This window comes from Aquarana catesbeiana, linkage group LG07 (genome assembly GCF_042186555.1).
Source record: "Aquarana catesbeiana isolate 2022-GZ linkage group LG07, ASM4218655v1, whole genome shotgun sequence".
Classification (NCBI taxonomy): domain Eukaryota; kingdom Metazoa; phylum Chordata; class Amphibia; order Anura; family Ranidae; genus Aquarana; species Aquarana catesbeiana.
This window is the reverse complement of record NC_133330.1, coordinates 305,960,337-305,980,735: the sequence shown is the minus strand read 5'-3', so window position 1 is coordinate 305,980,735 and position 20,399 is coordinate 305,960,337. Positions and strand designations below refer to the sequence as shown.

The following is a 20,399-nucleotide window of genomic DNA, read 5'->3' as shown; positions in this document are numbered from 1 at the left end:
GCGGTCTATTAACAGTCTTTTAAAAAAAGGAGATGGGAAGTTATTTGCTTCTAGGTGGCTAATTACGAAAAGCTTCAACTCAAAATCTCAATCATGCTTTATGTTCTGTTACGTTCCTCACTGGTGGTCGGCCCAGTCTAGTGTGCTATATAGGTTTGATTCCCAAACAGGAAAAAAGGCCAAGTATGTATTACAGGGAAAGCTCCATCTGTGAACAGGCAGACGTTCATGAAAAATATAAAACCTAGCCAACATTTGAAGGTGGATCAAAGCTGAAATGAGAAATACCTTCGCAGAGCTAAATTAGAGATGTCCTGTACTCCTTTTACGAACACAGAAGGTTTCATACCTTATTCAACTCTAATATAAACACAAAGAAGTCTATTTATAAAAATTTGTTGGACAAATGTCACATTGTTGCATGCCGCACAATTTTTGGCTAATATTGTATTTCTCTAATATTGTAATCCTTCTGATGGTTAGCTTCACCTAGTGGCCATATTTTCTGGTTGAGATATTTCAGTAAATTATACCTCATTTTGGCTACAAAATGGAGCTGACGATCACAGGGATTAATCAATTAGAGAAATTATGGTCTAAATTCCTACAGTAATGTGTTTGATATTTGTCCAACAAATGTTTTATTAATAGAACCCGAAGGGTTACTTCAGATGTAACTCCTATCCTACTGGTGTTTTCAGAGCTTGGATGACTGATGTCCGACCACAAAAAATATAAAGGCTCCCACACAGAATCATTGCCTTTTAGATAATACCAGATTTTATCAACAGGAGGTGCTGCGGGCAAACTAGAAAAATTTGAGGTTGCCTGCTGCCGCTAGGGGATCCAGCCTGCATGCCCCCCTTGGCATGCCGCTGACTCCACAGCCTTGCCTGGTTGCAAATTCCAAATGTACAGAAAATAAAACACCGATTCCCGGGGCTAGAAGATTCTGACTTGAAATGGCAAGATGAATTAACAATAGCAGTCCCGGGACACCTTATTGATCATCTTCCTACATCAAAATGAAACACACCTGATCAATAGCTTGTTATGGCTCTTGTATCGTCTTAAAAAAAAACTGAATTATACAAAATAAAACCTACCATTCTTTTGAAATGCTGTGTGGAACAACTTCTCAAGTAACCGAAATGTTATATGGTCAAGTCAACTGTCTTTCAGCTTCTCAGAACATAGATATGAAACCAAACTCATCTACAACCTAATCTTTTCACATTGACCACTTTTTTTTTTAATCCGCGGTGGTGCAAAAACCTAAAAACGGAAAAACCATTAAGTGAACCAAAAAGTGCATGTGAAACACACACTAAAAAGTGTACTTTAGGGTGTGCTTTGGTCCATCCCCTAAAGTGGTAGGACCTCTCCCTGATCCCTCAGAACGCAAGACTGACAGTGACTTAGGGTTCCTTCCAATGGTCTGCCTAGCCAGTAGGCCTGGCACACCCCATTCTTCTAGGTCAGCCGAAGCCGACCATCAACTACTGGGTTGAGGGGCTCTCTTGAAGAGAGAGCACCTCTCCCCCACAGGGGCAGAGATGGAAGGAACCAGAAGGCCACACATCCTCCCCCTAGACGTCAGGGCAAGCCCAAGGACTCACACCCTTCATCTTAGTGAGAAAAACATACACAAAAGTGAAAGAGTCACAAACAGTAGAGAAAAATAAATTAAAATAAATAAGTTGCCGTGCATGTGCTCTGGCTAGGCGCTGAGGCCTGGAAAACAAAAATTGCCCAAAAGGCCTAGCCCTAAAAGGTGCAGTGCAAAAAAATTTTCAGTGAATGTGAGCACTATGTTAGTTCACACTGTGGGGTCCCACACCGAAGTGTTACTAAGAGCACCCCTAGGGGACCACCCCCAGGGGGCACAGACACCGTGGACTCTCTTGCCTTCCCCCATGGCCAGACAAGGTAGATTCACTCAAATCAGGAGGAACTGGGCCCAACCAGTTTTCCCGGAGGAACTACTCCCATGCCCCGACAGCCTGCTGGTGCCCTGGTTTCTGTTTCAGTCAGTTCTAGCCTTCCGAACCCCCATCACTCCAGCAGGTTTACATAGCCATCCACTCCAGCTCTCAGTCAAGCCAAAATGACAGCACAACACCCCTACTAGAGACTGATAAGAACAGGTACTACACTTGATCTTAACTAAAAGGCAGAGAAGCACAGAAGGATGTACAGTATCTCACAAAAGTGAGTACACCCCCCCCCCTACATTTTTGTAAATATTTTATTATATATTTTCATGTGACAACACTGAAGAAATGACACTTTGCTACAATGTAAAGTAGTGAGTGTACAGCTTATAACAGATGGTAATTAATGTCCTTAGTCTGCTTGTCTTCAGCAAACTGTTTGCGGGCTTTCTTGTGCATCATCTTTAGAAGAGGCTTCCTTCTGGGATGACAGCCATGCAGACCAATTTAATACAGTGTACAGCATATGGTCTGAGCACTGACAGGCTGACCCCCCACCCCTTCAACCTCTGCAGCAATGCTGGCAGCACATCTTTTTTCCCAAAGACAAACTTCTTATAGCCTAGGCCATCTTTATGTAGAGCAACAATTCTTTTTTTCATATCATTAGAGAATTCTTTGCCATGAGGTGCCATGTTGAACTTCCAGTAACCAGTATGAGAGAGTGAGATTGATAACACCAAATTTAACACACCTGCTCCCCATTCACACGAGACCTTGTAACACTAACGAGTCACATGACATTGGGGAGGGAAAATGGCTAATTGGGCCCAATTTGTACATTTTCACTTAGGGGTGTATTCACTTTTGTTGCCAGCGGTTTAGACATTAATGGCTGTGTGTTCAGTTATTTTGAGGGGACAGCAAATGTACACTGTTATACAAGCTGTACACTCACTACTTTACATTGTAGCAAAGTGTCATTTCTTCAGTGTTGTCACATGAAAAGATAGAATAAAATATTTTTAAAAATGTGAGGGGTGTACTCACTTTTGTGAGATACTGTATGTAGGTATGGGAGACATGGCTTAAAGCCCCATATCACACAGTGATTCAATATTGAAAGCTGCCATGACATGACCTACATAAGAAGAAAAAAAAAAGAAATTCTTGTTCTCAATCCATAAACAGTACTGTTCATGGGTCAGTGTTCTGCTTCAGAAAATTCTGTCTAAAGATTTAAAAAATCCACCATATACTTCCTATGCTGAGATGTTGGCTCAGAGATGTAAGTCCTAGTGCCTGCACAGTTCTTGAATGTGTCCACAAAAGTCTGACACAGATCAGCTCCAGTTGCGGCCTCTCACCTTGTGACTTGTTACAAAGCAACAATGCTCCAGCCTGATCACTGGGGCAGAAGGGACTAAGGAAATGCTTCTTCCTCACAAACAAACAAAAGATTTCCCAGCACACTCACCGACCAGCCTGCAAAACAACTAAATTGGCCCTGTCTAACAGTTTACGTTAAAAACAGAGGGTTTTGTTTGCACACATTTGCAAATATATGCGTAAGCCACAGTGCCCACGCCAAGGGATCTCTGTATATTCTCTGATCCTAAATCTAAAATGGAGGCTCTGAAAATTTAGAGTAAGGACAACAGTACATACAGAGGTCTCTTGGCATGGGCACTGTGGCTTACGCATATATTTGCAAATGTGTGCAAACAAAACCCTCTGTTTTAAACTTAAACTGTTAGACAGGGCCAATTAAGTTGTTTTGCAGGCTGGTCGGTAAGTGTGCTGGGAAATTTTTTGCTTGTTTCTGATGTGTGTTGCCCTTCCATGTGCACCTTGCTGCAAAGGCTTCTTCCTGCCTGTAGCAGACCCATGACATCATCTCAGCCTAGGTAATCGCACTGGACTGGGTCTCAAGAATGGCTTTTTGATGATAAAATATGTAGAGTTTTGGAAAAATGACATTGGGGTTGATTTACTAAAGGCAAATAGACTGCACATTGCAAAGTGCAGTTGCTTTAGATCTTAGTAAATGAGTAGAAGCTTCAATATGCAAAGAATACCCAATCACCTGCAAGGAAAATAAGAAAAACTGCATTTTTGCTTGCACATGATTGGATGATGGAAGTCAGCAGAGCTCCTGTTCATTTACCAAGCTCTGGAGCAACTGCTCTTGCAGAGTGCAACTACAAATTGCAAAGTGCACAGTCATTTTCCCTTTAGTAAATCAACCCCATTGTGACATATCTCATAAGTTTGGTCTGTAACCCAACAAGGTCATCCCCATACCTCCCAACATTTTGAGATGGGAATGAGGGACATTGCTCCAAATCAGGGACAGTCTCTCAAAATCAGGGACAGTTGGGAGCTATTCATCCCTACCCTTCTGTAAAAGCAGCAGTCCATATAATTGCCCTACTGCAGTTGATGTCTATAAAAACCAAGGATGGCAGTTTATATATTTCTCGCCCAGCACAGCACATACAGGACATTTCAATAAAGTGTAGATGTAGATCCAACAGACAAACAACCATTTCAAGCCAGGAGCTTACAGAAGACTTTATACCAAGACTATATATCAAAAAGACGAGAGAAAGAGAAATGACCCTTGGCCTTGCCACAAACGAAGGGAACATTTTAATTCTATTTAGTTGAAAATAGATATAAATATGTCAGGATTTCTAAAGTCTGGCTGTGACAAATATCCCATTTCCAGGCATTTGCGCTGTCTGGACAGGCTTGTACCCTGACAACTCCTCTAATCACTTCTTTCTCCATAAAGAACACACTTGGATTCAATTAATGCTTCTAATTCCTGGGATTCCGCCAAGAGAAGGTTGAGACTGTCTCGCACCCAGCTCTGCGCCAAGCTTCCTCCACTCCAGCCTAATGATCTTCATGCTTCTCTTGCTATTTATTTCACGGTATTTATTTGACGTTTAGAAGAGATTCTAAGGCTTCTTTTTTCCATTTTGCGTTTAACTTCTGTCATCTAGCTTTGGTTCAGTTCAATGTGTAAAAACATATCAAGCGTGAGAGCCTGGAGCAGGGGTTTCTAAACTCCGGCCCTGTACAAGATTTTATCCAGCCTGCAGCTAGGGTCAGTGGCATGCACAGATTCAGGATAAAGGTCAGCATAGCCTGCTTATTGTCTTCACTGCATCCTCCATCCCAAACCTGCACCTGGGCTCCGTAAAGCCGCGTACACACGAGCGGAATGTCCGACAGAAAAAGTCAGATGGAAGCTTTTCATCGTATATTCCGATCGTGTGTATGCCTCATCTGACTTTTTTTTTTTAAATGCTGACGGACTTAGAAAATAGAAAATAGAAATAGAACATATTCTAAATATTTCCGACGGAACCAATTCCTATTGGGAAAACCGCTCGTCTGTATGCTGTTCCGATGGACCAAAAATGACACATGCTCTGAAGCAAGTAAGAGACAGAAGCTATTGGCTACTGGCTATTGAACGTCCTTTTTTCTAGTCCCGTCGTAAGTGTTGTACGTCACCGTGTTCTGGACGGTCGGACTTTGGTTTGACCATGTGTAGGCAAGGCCGCTTGAATGGAATTCTGTCGGAGTTCCGTCGGAGAAACCTTCGGAGTTTATTCCGACGGCAAAACGGGTCGTGTGTACGCGGCATAAGGGGGAATTCTGATGGGAACCCTGATGTAAGGGGGACAATAATGGGGACTTTGATGTAAGGGGGTACTCTAAAGGGATCCTGACGTAAGGGGGGACTCTACATCAGAGTACCCATCAGAATCCTCCCTACATCAGGGTCCCCATTAGACTCTCCCTTAAACAGAAGTATAGCCAAAGCTTTTTGGCCCTACTTCTCCTATGGATCACAGGAGTGCACTTCATTCTGCACCCCTGTGACTGGTTTTCAGCCAACAGCGGGCTAAAACATGCTGTTAGCTGACGTCACTTAGCTGGTCCAGGCTCTGGAAAAATCCAGCTTGAGTCAGCCCCTCCCACCTCCTTCTCAACCTGGTCCTCCAGTGAGCACTGGAGGGTCACAGCAGAGAGCTGTTGACTAACAGTCATAGCTCTCTGCTCAGTAAAGACTGAGAACTGAGCGATCAGCAGTCTTTGATCGCTCAGTTTTAAGTCTTAGAAGCAGCAGGAACAGGTGCTGTATCCGCCTAGGTGAATACACATACACACTCTCTCTCTATATATATATTATATATATAATATATATATATATATATATATATATATGAGAAAGAGAGAAAAACTCATACTTCTCCTTTAAAGGCCCTACTTCTCCTATGGATCACAGGAGTGCACTTCATTCTACACTCCTGTAATCCATCTTCTGGACTTCTTTCTGGAAAGATCTTGAGCTGCTGTGAGCTTGAGTTAGCCCCCCCCCCCCCCCCGCCTCTTCCTCAGCCCGGCCCTTCAGTGTAACTGACAGTCACCGTGCTGTCAGTGAAGACTGAGAATTGAGTGATCAGCAGTCTTTGATTGCTCAGTTCTCAGTCTTAGAAGCAGTGGGGGACAGATGCAGCATCAGACCGATGCTGCATCCACTTAAGTGAGTACTTCTCTTTTGATCGGGTCCCCATTAGAATTCCCCCTTACTTCAGGGTTCCCATTCGATTCCCTATTACGTCATAGTCCCCATCAGAATCGCCTTTAATGGGACTCTGATGTAAGGGGGATTCTGATGGGTACTCAGATGTAAAGGCGACTTTGATGGGGACTATGATGTAATAGGGAATCTAATGGGGACCCTGAAGTAAGGGGTAACCCTGATGGGGACCTTGATTAAGGGGGACTATAATAAGGACTCTGATGTAAGAAGAGACTCTGATGGGGACCCTGACATAAAGGGGGCCTGTGATGTAAGGGGGGCTCTGATGGGCACCCTGAATAATTATAAAATATACATTGTTGCTCTCAAACTGAAACGTTTGGAAAGCCCTGGCAACAGAGCATCAGACTTTTCTTGTGCATGATGTTGCTTGACTGAGATACACCAAGACAAGTCTGCAACTAATTATGTTCTGTGGGCTGTGAGGTTGATTTATTAAAACTGGAGAGTGCAAAATCTGATGCAGCTCTGCATAGAAACCAATCAGCTTCCAGGTTTTTTTTTCCAAAGCTTAAATGAACAAGCTGAAGTCAGAAGCTGATTGGCTACCATGCACATCTGCACCAGATTTTGCACATCTCCAGTTTTAGTAAATCAACCCCTCTGTGTAGTTTCCTTTTTAGACGTCTGTGTCCCACCCTGTTGAAGTATGTGAATTTTTAGTGGTATATGTTTCACAGAACAGGAAACATTGCTATAAAATATCCTCCTGTTTAAAATCATCTGCTGCTTTTTCATATTAAGGTGGAATTTCTGGCAAAGCAACTAAACCGGGACTTGGGCCTTTTACCAAATACCTACTTGTCACCTAATGATTAATAACAAAAATGTGGAGAAGCGTCTTATTTATTGGCTGTCTTGGTTCATCACTGTCTGCATTGTATACAGCATCATACGTTTCATTTAAACAATGTAGCAGTGCAAAGCCAGAATAAAATGGACATTTATCTGTGTATATGAGAAATATGATCGGTCTGATGCTCTTTAATCATTATTATTATTGTTATATTTATATGTGGGGCCAAGATATTCTTCAGGGCTGGGCAATAAGCGGGTAAACATGTAGCTGTTAAAATATACAACATACAGCTGTATGTAGAAAGGCAATAAACAGTTCTTAACCTGAAACATATGGAAGTTCATAAGAGTTCACAGATTTTAAGTGTTGTGTATAATGGTGGACATACATGGGGTAACAATGATCACAAAGGCAAAATGATTGGATAAGATTCTATGTCTGTGAATTATGAGAACGATCGTAACTGCAGTCACAATAGTAAAATATAATGTGTGATCGTTATAAGAAAATTGTACAACTTTTAAGGCTGAACTCCAGGCAAAAAAAAAAAAATACAATGAATTCAGATCTGCAGTGGGTAATAAGTCATTGAATGTACTTTTAAATGCAAGCGGTGTAAGTACAAACTTCTGACTTGGTATCTGCCTCTTCCAGTCCCTGTACAGCAGCACTCAGACGGAGAGAGGCTGGGACAACAGGACTGGAACCCAATCAGGTCTCCTGCATGCAAATGTATTGACAAGGGACATGCTGCAAGAAGAAAAGAGAAGAATGAGCAAAGGAATGACCTTATCAGACAGCTGCTGCTTGATCACTGTCCAATGAACTGGTTGGGGGCAAAGAAATGACACCGCTGCATTCCTTAACTGAAAGAGGTGTCTCATCCACCTGGCGGTGTAAATCTCAGGAGTAAATAGAGAGAAATATAAATCCTTGGCAAGTAAAACAGCTCCCATATTCATATTTTATCTGTATTTTTAGCTGTTTGCCTGGAGCTCAGTTTTAAAATTAGCAGTCATTATTTTAGAAGCAGATATCATTTAGCCTGTCGTTTTATTGTACTGTGACTGTTCATATTAACCGCTTCAGCCCTGGAAGATTTTACCCCCTTCCTGACCAGAGCACTTTCAGCACTGCGTCGCTTTAACTGACAATTGCGGCACTGCGTCGCTTTAACTGACAATTGTGCGGTCGTGCGACGCTGCACCCAAACAAAATTGATGTCCTTTTTTTTCCCCACAAATAGAGCTTTCTTTTGGTGGTATTTGATCTCCTCTGCGGTTTTTATTTTTTGCACTATAAACAAAAAAATGAGCAACGGTTTTGAAAAAAACACATAATTTTTTACTTTTTGCTATGATAAATATCCCCTCAAAAATATATAAAAAAAACTATTTTTTTCCTCAGTTTAGGCCGATATGTATTCTTCTACATATTTTCGGGAAAAAAAATCGCAATAAGTGTATATTGATTGGTTTGCACAAAAGTTATCGCGTCTAGGGGATAGATCTATAGCATTTTTATTATAATTTTTTTTTACTAGTAATGGCGGCGATCTGCGATTTTTATCGTGACTGCGACATTATGGCGGACACGTCGGACAATTTTGACACATTTTTGGGACCATTGGCATTAATACAGCAATCAGTGCTATAAAAATGCATTGATTACTGTAAAAATGTCAAAATGTGGTAGTGTAGGAGTTAACACAAGGTGGCGATCAAGGTGTTAATTGTGTTACCTAGTGTGTGTTCTAACTGAAGAGGGGAGTGGACTGACTAGGGGAGATGACAGATCGCTGTTCATACTTTGTATGAACAGACGATCTGTCACTTCTCCCCACAGAGAACCGGGATCTGTGTGTTTACACACACAGATCCCAGTTCTCACCATGTTACAAACGATCGCGGGAGCTCGGCAGTCATCGAGACCGCCGGGCACTCGCATCGGCTCCGGGGGCAAGCTACAGTGCGCGCGCCCCTAGTGGCCACCAGAGGAAGCGACGTAACATAACGGCAATTCGCGCAGCCGAGCCATGTTTCCGCAGTACAACTGCGGCGGCTGGTCTACAAGCAGTTAATAAACTATATTGTCAAAAAATATTAGGACGCCTGCCTTTACACGTACATGGACTTTAATGGCATCCCAGTCTTAGTACGTTGGGTTCAATATTGAGTTGGTTCACCCTTTGCAGCTACAACAGCTTCAACTTTCCTAGGAAGGCTGTCCACAAGGTTTAGGAGTGTGTCTATGGGAATGTTTGACCATTCTTCCAGAAGTGCATTTGTGAGGTCAGGCACTGATGTTGCACGAGAAGGTCTGGCTCGCAGTCTCCGCTCTAATTCATCCCAAAGGTGTTCTATCAGGTTGAGTTCAAGACTCTGTTCAGGCTAGTCTAGTTCCTCCACCCCAAACTCGCTCATCCATGTCTTTATGGACCTTTGTGCAAAAGTCCAAATCATTAGGTGAAGGGGGGATTATGGTGTTGGGTTGTTTCTCAGGGGTTGGGCTTGTTCCCTTAGTTCCAGTGAAGGGAATGCTTGAGGTGTCAGCATACCAAGACATTTTGGACAATTTCATGCTCCCAATTTTGTGGGAACAGTTTGGGGATGGCCCCTTCCTGTTCCAACGTGACTGCGCACCAATGCACAAAGCAAGGTCCATAAACACATGGATGAGCGAGTTTGGGGTGGAGGAACTTGACTGGCCGGCACAGTCTCCGCTCTAATAGGTGTTCTATCGGGTTGAGTCCTGACCTCAACCAGATAGAACACCTATTAGAGCGGAGACTGCGAACTAGGCTTTCTTGTCCAACATCAGTGCCTGACCTCACAAATGCGCTTCTGGAAGAATGGTCAAACATTTCCATAGACACACTCCTAAACCTTGTGGACAGCCTTCCCAGAAGAGTCAAAGCTGTTATAGCTGCAAAAGGTGGGCCAACTCAATATTGAACCCTGCAGACTAAGACTGGGATCCCATTAAAGATCATGTGCGTGTAAAGGCAGGTATCTCAATACTTTTGACAATATAGTGTATATTGGTTGAAACTGAGTATTTTCAAACACTGGTTTTACAATAAATTGGAAAACCATTTCAGTTGATATCTCAGATTACCAGTCATTAGTGACCATTTTTGTTCATTGGTGCTCTTTGAAACTTAAAATACTATGAAATTCCAGTCTAATAAGAACACACAATTGGACAGGCTAAGGCTCGGTTCACACCTAAACCGGCAGCGGATCACACAGGAAAACTGTGCATCCCTGTTCTCCATTTCAGGGACGAATCTTTCCCTGAATTTGGCATGACAAACGGAGCCAAAGACGCACAGTCTTTCTATACAGTGCGCTCCGCAGCCGCCCCGGAGATATGTGAACCGGCTCCATAGGTTCATGAACTGACCACTGGCTGCTTCACTTTTTCTTCCAGTTAGGACCACAGCCGAGGCTAGGGTCTATGCAAAGCAGACACACTAATTGACTTATCAGGAAGGGACAGTCAATCAGTGCATCTGCCTTACCCAGATACTGTCCCGGCAAGCTGTTTAGGGAAGAGATCAGGTAAGCCGATCTTTGGGCTGGTACACTTCTACCATCAGGAAGGCATTTAAAAGGTCTTGATGATCCTTTCTCAGTGGCTTAGTGGTTAACACTTACGCCTTGCAGCCCTTGGTTCAAATCTCAGCCAGGACAATGCATGAAGTTTGCATGTTCTCCCTGTGTTCATGTAGGTTTCCTCCCACACTCCAAAGACATGCTGGTAGGTTAATTGGCTTCAGTATGTGTGAACAAATTGACTCTGTACATGTGTTATTACACTCATGCCATTCCGAAGCCCAAGTAATTGGGGAGGTTTGAGAAAGGACCTGGTGACCTATCTCATAAAAAATTTCCATAAAAATGTTAAAGAAAAGGCTTTCAAGTATAGCAGATATGGTTCCCATATCATAGCCCATAGAATTGGCATGACTTGGATACACCAGAATAGATATACAGTACATACATACTGGCTGCTTTGAGCACTGGAAGGAGTTTGTGGAGGAGTTGCCATGGGTAAAACCACATGGATCGAAATTCAGCCAGTCAATCTACCGATACTGATCTGTACAACCGCCTTGTCGGGTTTTTCTGACTTGTCCGCATATTCTGACTTCATATTCTGGGCTGGTTTAGTTAGTTTAGGTTGGCTCAAACTCTTTTGAACATCAGAAATACAATTTATTGCATGCAGATATCATCTTTCTTGCTAGAAGGTCTTTGTGCAATTGATCTTGTTTACAGAGAGGGAACAGACCTTTCACAATATGTTGGTCCTGTAAAGGTATGATTCTTGTTAGACACGCTGGGACTAGGAGAGGGCAGGAGGGGTACTGCTTTTAGGCGCAGTGTCTTTATGTGGGGGGGGGGGCTGTGAGGAGGCAGCCCATAGAGTACACCCAACAGAGCTGAGAGCCCGCTCTCCACCTATCCATCCTTTACTGACCCGCTCTGCTGCCTGGGGGGGTGCGCTACCTGACAGAAGGAGCCCAAGCAGAGGAGTAGTGATGTCTTCAGTAGTGAGGGTCATTGTCTGCCTCAGTGGAACACTAAGGGGGGGTGGTCCACACTGGGTACCGGCACTTCTGGGGATGACGGTCACCCGCCCGACCTTTTTTATTTTTTGTTGCATCTTGAAACTGTCAGCCAGGCAGAAGCGGTGCTGTAGTGCTAGTATCATGGAACCCAGCTGAAGGAGGCAGTTGTGGGCTACCACACCAGGGAATGGGGGGGGGGTTAATTTGGCATTTTTGCCCTGGGCACTGGATGACCCTATTCAGACACTGGTTGGTAGTATTCCAATTCCAATCTAGGTGTAAGAGAGCCCCAGAACACAAATATGGAGAGTGTTATGCCCTGTACACACGATAGGATTTTCCGACAACAAAACCGTAGATTTTTTTCCGAAGGATGTTGGCTCAAACTTGTCTTGCATACACACGGTCGAACAAATGTTGTCGGAAATTCCGAACGTCAAGAACGCCCTGACGTACAACACGTACGACAAGCCGAGAAAAATGAAGTTCAATAGCCAGTGTGGCTCTTCTGCTTTATTCCGAGCATGTGTGGACTTTTGTGCGTCGGACTTGTGTACACACACACTCAGAATTTCCAACAACAAGTTTTGTTGTCGGAAAATTTGAGAACCTGCTCTCAAACATTTGTTGGCGGAAATTCCGCCAACAAATGTTCTGTGGAGCATACACACGGTCGGACTTTCCGACAAGCTCACATCCAACATTTGTTGTCGGAAAATCCTTATGTGTGTACGGGGCATTAGATCTCTGATGTTGTAGCAATCAAGTCACAAGTCCAGGTGAGGTTAACCAAAGACAGGTAGAAAATGCTTAACTACAAATAATGGGTCTGCGTCATAAAAAACTGCATGACCTGAGGAAGCATATTACTAGAGATTTTACATCTGACCTTGACACACATATGGAGAAATTAATTACGGAAACATATTTTTTGGTCACTGAGTTTCTCAGATATTCTTAAAAAGCTCTGTGAATAATAAGGACTTCCGATGCTAACACATACCTATGATGGCTTCCACATGAACCTGTATGCTGGCTTACTACGGGAAGTGATGTTCAGATTGGTCGTGTTATCACAAATGTCAGGCGTAGCATAGGTGGCTTAAGATTTTGTGATTCTGAAGCAGCTGGTTTCTGACCACACACGGAGTGCTTTGGACGATAGGGGGATTAGAGAAAGCGATAAGCTTTCCTGAACAGATGGATTTTCTGGGACAGCTTAAGTGTGGTCGGATAGCCCAAATGGACTAAGGAACGTATTTCACATGACAGGTACAACACAGAATAAATAGATGGAACTGAGAGGTATAAATAGGTAACAACCAGAGAAGAGTGTCTTATAAAACGATGCTGATACCTGTAGTTCCCCAGGTGACTGTTTTCATACTCTTCTTTGGATATCTGTTTACGGACCTGAGCAAGTCGTTCTTTCTAAAAAACATAAAAGAAAACAGATTCCTATATCAGGATACATTATATACGTATAATAATCAGAAAATGCTAACAATACATATATAAATATAACAGCTTTCAGGAGCGAGCATTCAGCACACAATTCAAGGTGAAGAGGGTGATGTCCTTCCCTAAGACTCCACTGTTACTAACCCTCCATGTAGCTCTAACATCAACCCTAATACTTACTCTCCCAGTAACCCTAACAATAAGACTTACACTAACCCTTCCTGTAACCCTAACCTCTCAAATAAACTTTCTGTATTACACAAACACTAACCCTCCCTGCAATCCTTACACCATCCTTCCCTAAAACACTTATGCCCTGTACACACGATCGGACATTGATTGGACATTCCGACAACAAAATCCATGGATTTTTTCTGACGGATGTTGGCTCAAACTTGTCTTGCATACACACGGTCACACAAAGTTGTCAGAAAATGAGATCATTCTGAACGATGTGACGTAAAACACATACGTCGGGACTATAAACGGGGCAGTAGCCAATAGCTTTCCTCTCTTAATTTATTCTGAACATGCCTGGCACTTTGTGTGTTGGATTTGTGTACACACGATCGGAATTTCCGACAGCGGATTTTGTTGTCAGAAAATTTTATAGCAAACTCTCAAACTTTGTGTGTCGGAAATTCGTATGAAAAATGTGTGATGGAGCCCACACACGGTCGGAATTTCCGACAACAAGGTCCTATCACACATTTTCCATCGGAAAATCCTATGATGTGTACAGGGCATTACACTTAAAGTGGCTGTCAGTGAAGTGACTGGCCTCAGATGATACACAGAGATGAAAATAAATCCTCCTACATAAGTTGTACCTGTTTATCTGCAGTCTGCTCTTCTATACATCCATTCAAAGTCCAAAGCTTGTCTGAGCTGTCAGAAAAAAAAGGGGCGGGGAGCTGAAATTGCACACTGCAGAGCTCAGTATGGAGAGCTCTGAAAGCTGATTGGAGGAAAGGGGCACGCCCCCTTCACTCATTACAGAGGAACAGAGCTGAGCCTGTCAATCACAGGCTGTGTGGAGGAGGAACCTCCCTGTCACCTTTTTTTCATTTGGTGTCAGGAAAACTTGTCAGAAGTGACAAGTGACATGCAGATAGCAGAGGAACGAAGCAACAGGGAAAATACACTTAGTGCTCTTAATTGAGACAAGTACACACTATAGAGGAATATGCTTTGTTACATAGTTACATAGTAGGTTAGGTTGAAAAAAGACACAAGTCCATCAAGTCCAACCTATGTGTGTGATTTTATGTCAGTATTACATTGTATATCCCTGTATGTTGCGGTCGTTCATATTACATGTCTGAGGAATACAACCACTTTAACCCGGCCCTAGATGGTGCTATGGACAGTGGGACTGTCAGAATACACTGATCAGCTGTTGAGGTCAATTAGCTGCAACCACTTTTGTTGAGAAAAAAGCATTCCCCTCTAGTGTATGTACATTACAAGGATTTTAACAAACTTTGTTGCAGATTCCTACCTTTTGCTATTTTGCAGAAATCCCTATGTGTAGGAGTGGTTTCATAATTATCAATCAGCTGCTGCACTTGCAGGGTTCTAATGAGGAAAATTGAAGGGTCTGCATCCCTTTAGACATGATTTCCTATTGGGAGCATATCATCAAAAATGAAATTTTTGTTGCAGGGGATGCTTGAAATCTGAATAGTACCTTAGTGCAGACTTCTGGGAAAGTCAGTGAGGCAATCACACAAGCAGTTAATTATGTTTCTGGGGGGCGTTCTGTATACATTCTGTGCACAGAACACCTCCAGGTAGCCATATTGCATTGCATTTTCAGAAAATCACAGCAATGCTGATTGAAAAGGAAAGGTATTTTTGAATAATATTCAATTACAATATGACTTGTGTCGCAATTGTACATGCTAAATTAGAGCTGCACGATTAATTGTAACGAATCGAGATCACGATTCTTCCCCCCTCGCAATCTTAATAAAGCTTTTTTCCCCGATTCTATGCAGAGTTCTCTGCTCAAGCCGACAGCTGTCAAAACAAAAACAAAACAGGCAGTCTGCCAGGTTTCACAACATTGCTCAGCTGCTGAGCTAACTATAAACATTGTAACATTTTGTTTGAACTTCGGTCTGTAAATGAGGGAAGTTTAACCACTTAAAGATTAAACCATTTTCTGACACTTGTTGGTTTCAAGTTAAAATCATTATTTTTTGCTAGAAAATCACTTAGAACCCCCAAACATTATATATATATATTTAACAGAGACCCTAGAGAATAAAATGGTGGTTGTTGCAATATTTTATGTCACACTGTATTTGCGCAGCAGCCTTTCAATTTTTTTGGAAAAAAATACACTTTAATGAATTAAACTAAACTAAACTAAGTAAAGTTAGCCCAATTTTTTTGCATAATGTGAAAGATGATGTTACGATTCGAGAATCGTGATCTTTATTCTAAGCAAAAAAATCGTGATTCTCATTTTTCACAGAATCGTGCAGCTCTATGCTATATTATTATTTTTTTTGCTAATTTTTTTTCCCCACGAAAGTGGAGGTACCCTTTACGCTTTGACAAAAAAAAAAAATGGAAGCCGATTGGTTTCTGTGCACAGCTGCACCAAATTTTGCACTCTCCAGTTTAAGTAAATCAACCCCAATGTCTCGGGGGGGGGGGATTCCTCTATCCATCTCACTTGTGTGGATGGAGGAATATTTTCAACCAAAAAAAATAATCAGTGGCCAGATTCTGATACTAAGACAGGTGTGCAGGCGCGGGGAACTGGCCTCTCACCCACGTGACTCTCTCATGAGTAATAGTGGCCATGTCTGAGCGGCCGTGCGTCCTTACAGACTTCAATGGGCTTATTGCATGCCGCACCTGGCAGTTGCAGACACTGTAACAAGTGGCTCGTTCACGTTTTACGGGCTTCATCACGCCATGTGAACAAGACCTTATATGTATTTCACGTGCGTATTTAGCGGTCCACCGGGCGTTCAGTACTGGTGTTCTTAGGTTAAAAAAGCGCTTACCAGTTCCTCCTTCCTCCTCTCCAGTGTGTGGCGCTGTTTTTCCCAGTCAGACGAACCCGGCGACAGCCGTTTCATGGATCCCTGACCATAGAGTCTTTTTTGAGCCTCTGCCTTCTGTTTGGCCAAATTTTTCTTTTTATCGCTTGCTCTACAGAAAAAAAAAAAAAAAAGAAAGGACAAATTGAAGCTCAGTAATGAAATATTAAAACGCTTGCTCATCTAACTTTATTACCAAAAAGTGCCTGCTGAGAAAAAATCCCATGTGTGTTTACTTTCAAGGATAAAACAATTAGCATGTTTCTGTAACAGGTTTACAAATTACCTGCAGAACAACCAACAGATGATGCTTCTCTTTGTGCAACAAGCAAATCGGAATACTAAATAATACAATACAACAAAAGGCTAATGAACCATTACTACCCCATGTGCCAATTATCTAGACGGATTTCATGAAAGGATGGCTGCGGGGAAAATGGCTGCTGATACAAATGACGAAAATCGCAGTTTCAAATGTCTCTGTGTATTAATTCATTCCTTTATTGCTGTATCTTTTCTATATTTAAAGTGTAAACTTAACTCTGCAACTCAAAAAAGAAAAACTAACACACTGATGCCGATACAGTTTTTTAGATAAATTCTTAAAGCAGTAATAAACCCAAAAGCAAACATGTATTTTAATGCAGCTTACCAATTCTTAGATATAGACGAAGAAGTCTGGACAGCCGCACACCGGAAGAAATTTCATATGCCTTTAATCGTAGAACATGATCATGAAGTACATACGACACCACGGCAGAGTATTACAGAATAATAGCTGACGCGTTTCACGTTTAAACTAAGTGCTTACTCATAGCTATGAGTAAGCACTTAGTTTAAGTGTGAAACGCGTCAGTGGTTATTTTGTACTACTCTGCCGTGGTGTCGTATGTACTTCATGATCCTGCTCTACGATTAAAAGGCATATGAAATTTCTTCCGGTGTGCGGCTGTCTAGACTTCTTCGTCTATTTCTACCTATACAGGCATTAGCCAGCACCTGGGGCTCTTCCCTTCCTGGAGGTTAAGGACATGTGTATGTTGGCTCAGATCTACCTGAGCGGTGGAGTTTATATTGTACCAATTCTTAGGTGTTGTGGCATTTTTTTTTTAAGCTTTCTTTCCTCTATTTTCTGGTGATCCAGCCAGTAAGTCTGTTGTTTTTTAACAGGAGCTCTCTTGCAGTTACAGGTATTAGGCGGCCCATTGAACACTGTGTTTACAATGATCAGCTTTTATTTATTTATGTAAAACCTTTATCCCAAAAGGAAAAAAACAGTTTGCTGTAAATAATTATAAAATATTACCTGGAGTTTGGCTTTAATTTGTTAGTGTATCTAAATCTTCTGGTACTTCCAACACTCCCGTCCCCCCAGACTGACAATACTGCTGTCCAAATTACAATGCAGTGCTTACACATCACCAGAAAAACTCCAATTATTCATTAGAGCTTTATCCTGTCCTTTACGTAGGACAAACCAGATGTTGCAAGCTCAACCCCAGGATCAAGGATCGAGCGCCGTCCTAGTTCAGAGTGTCATGCATGCGCAGAGTGTTCTCTCCCCTGCTGCAACCTCTGAGCTCAGTGGCTTTGACAGGGGAAAGAGCACACTGCACATGTATGGGCTCCGAACAAGGACGGTGCTTACTTCTGTGATGTTGGGAGTGTTAATTGCTGGGGCTTGTGGACTGCATAGACTATTTTGTTACAAAGGTGAACGACCATTTATCTTTTCAGCATCTGCTAAACCAGGGATCCTCAAACTACGGCCCTCCAGCTGTTGCAGAACTACACATACCATGAGGCATTGTAAAACTCTAACATTCACAGACATGACTAGGCATGATGGGAATTGTAGTTCCTGAACACCTGGAGGGCCGTAGTTTGAAGACCCCTGTGCTAAACAATGAAATAACAGTTTTGGATAGATAAAAATTTCCCCTGGTCCTAGTCAAAAGGCTCGGCCCTAGAGGCAGGTGCGAAAAACGTGTTGTGGTGAAGTGACCATGGTGCCATAAATCAAGTGCCTAAACACTGTGACTGTACGGCACCCCTGAACTGCCACTTCAGGGGCACATTCACTACTAGCTTTTCGTGCAACTCTGACCCCCAACCCAGACCACAGCAGCCCCCACCTCAGCCAGGAAGGCCTGAAGTTCTGGAAGCTTGGTGAGAGCCCCTTACCATCAGGCCTCACCGTTGCTCCCATACCTCCTACCTAATTACATTCGGGAAATACTAACCGCTCCCCCCCGGTGGGAAAGAGGGGCCAGTGTTCTCTCCTGAAAAACTGACCGGAGCTAGAGCTACCCCAATCTAGGCCAGAAGGCCAGGGACCCAACCCTCTGGCCAGACCCAATGGTTTTCCATCCCCATCAGAAGGCTTCCCTTTCGGCTACAAACCGCTCCAGGTTACCTTTACACCAGCAGGTTTTGCATAGCCTCCACCATCCCTGATACCACCTCACCATAGATCAGGGACAGAAGCCAGAGCCACCTCCTGGCAACTGATAAGAACAGATACTACACTTGATCTTAGCCAAAAGGCCGAGAAGCAATATATATATCTATATCTATATACAGCGGGGACGGAAGGTATTCAGACCCCATTAAATTTTTCACTCTTTGTTATATTGCAGCCATTTGCTAAAATCATTTAAGTTCATTTTTTTTCCTCAATAATGTACACACAGCACCCCATATTGACAGAAAAACACAGAATTGTTGAAATTTTTGCAGATTTATTAACCACTTCCCGCCCGGCCTATAGCAGATTGACGGCCAGGTGGTGGTTCAATTATCCTGACTGGACGTCCTTCAGGATAACAGCCGCCGCGCGCCCATGGGGGCGCGCATCGCGGCGATTGGTGGAGCGGTGTGTCAGTCTGACACGCTGCTACAGCGCTCTTGGCACAGAGCCTTCGGTGGAGGCTGTTTACCACGTGATCAGCGGTGTCCAATCACGGCTGATCACGATGTCAATAGGAAAAGCCATTGATCGGCTTTTCCTCACTTGCGTCTGACAGACGTGAGTAGAGGAGAGCCGATCGGCGGCTCTCCTGACAGGGGGGGTCTGCGCTGATTGTTTATCAGTGCAGCCCCCCCTCGGATGCCCACACTAGATCACCAGGGAAGCCACCAGGACCACCAGGGAAGCGGGCAACATGTGGATGGCCAGGTATGTACCCCATGGCCATCCACATGTGCCCAGTCTGTGCCAATCAGTGCCCACAAATAGGTACCGACTAACACCATTATAAAGCAGTGATGCCCAGTAATGCCACCCATCAATATCATCAGTGCCACCAATCAATGTCAACAGTGCCACCCATCAGTGTCCCTCTGTGCCAACTATCAGTGCCCACCTATCAGTGCCCATCTGTGCCACCTATCAGTGCCACCCATAAGTACCCATGTGTATATATATATATAGATATATATCTATAGATATATATAGATATATATCTATATATATCTATAGATATATATCTATATCTATAGATATATATAGATATATATCTATAGATATAGATATATATCTATATCTATATCTATATCTATATCGATATCGATATCGATATCGATATAGATATAGATATAGAGAGAGAGAGAGAGAGAGAGAGAGAGAGAGAGAGAGAGAGAGAGATAGATATAGATAATTAGTTTGTCAAAATATTGTGTACCATAAAACAATTGATATATATATATATATATATATATATATATATATATATATATATATATATATACTGTAGACTTGCTTTAATATCAGATGCCTCTTCATGGTTCAGAAACCAGTTTTCTACACATGTACAGCTGCTGATGTCCAATCAGCCTCTGTAGGTAACAAGAAAGTCAGAACAGAAATAGTTCCCTGTGTATCGCCATATCCTGCAGCCTCTTCTCCAGACATGCTCTTTACAGAAACGAAAGGTTGAAACCAGTT

At 42.7% G+C, this 20,399-nt stretch overlaps 1 protein-coding gene and 1 pseudogene across 2 annotated transcripts in view; both read right to left on the bottom strand.

Moving 5' to 3' along the window:
* TTLL7 (tubulin tyrosine ligase like 7) overlaps positions 1–20,399 on the bottom strand; it is a 302,305-nt gene that overhangs the window by 156,419 nt on the left and 125,487 nt on the right. For both annotated transcript variants that reach the window (XM_073593653.1, XM_073593652.1), the window contains exons 11-12: positions 16,418–16,565; positions 13,291–13,364 (exon numbers count right to left, since the gene is read on the bottom strand). In XM_073593653.1, the coding sequence (XP_073449754.1) occupies positions 13,291–13,364; positions 16,418–16,565 (222 nt within the window). The remainder of the gene's footprint in view (positions 1–13,290; positions 13,365–16,417; positions 16,566–20,399) is intronic.
* LOC141103965 (U2 spliceosomal RNA) lies at positions 18,879–19,012 on the bottom strand (annotated as a pseudogene).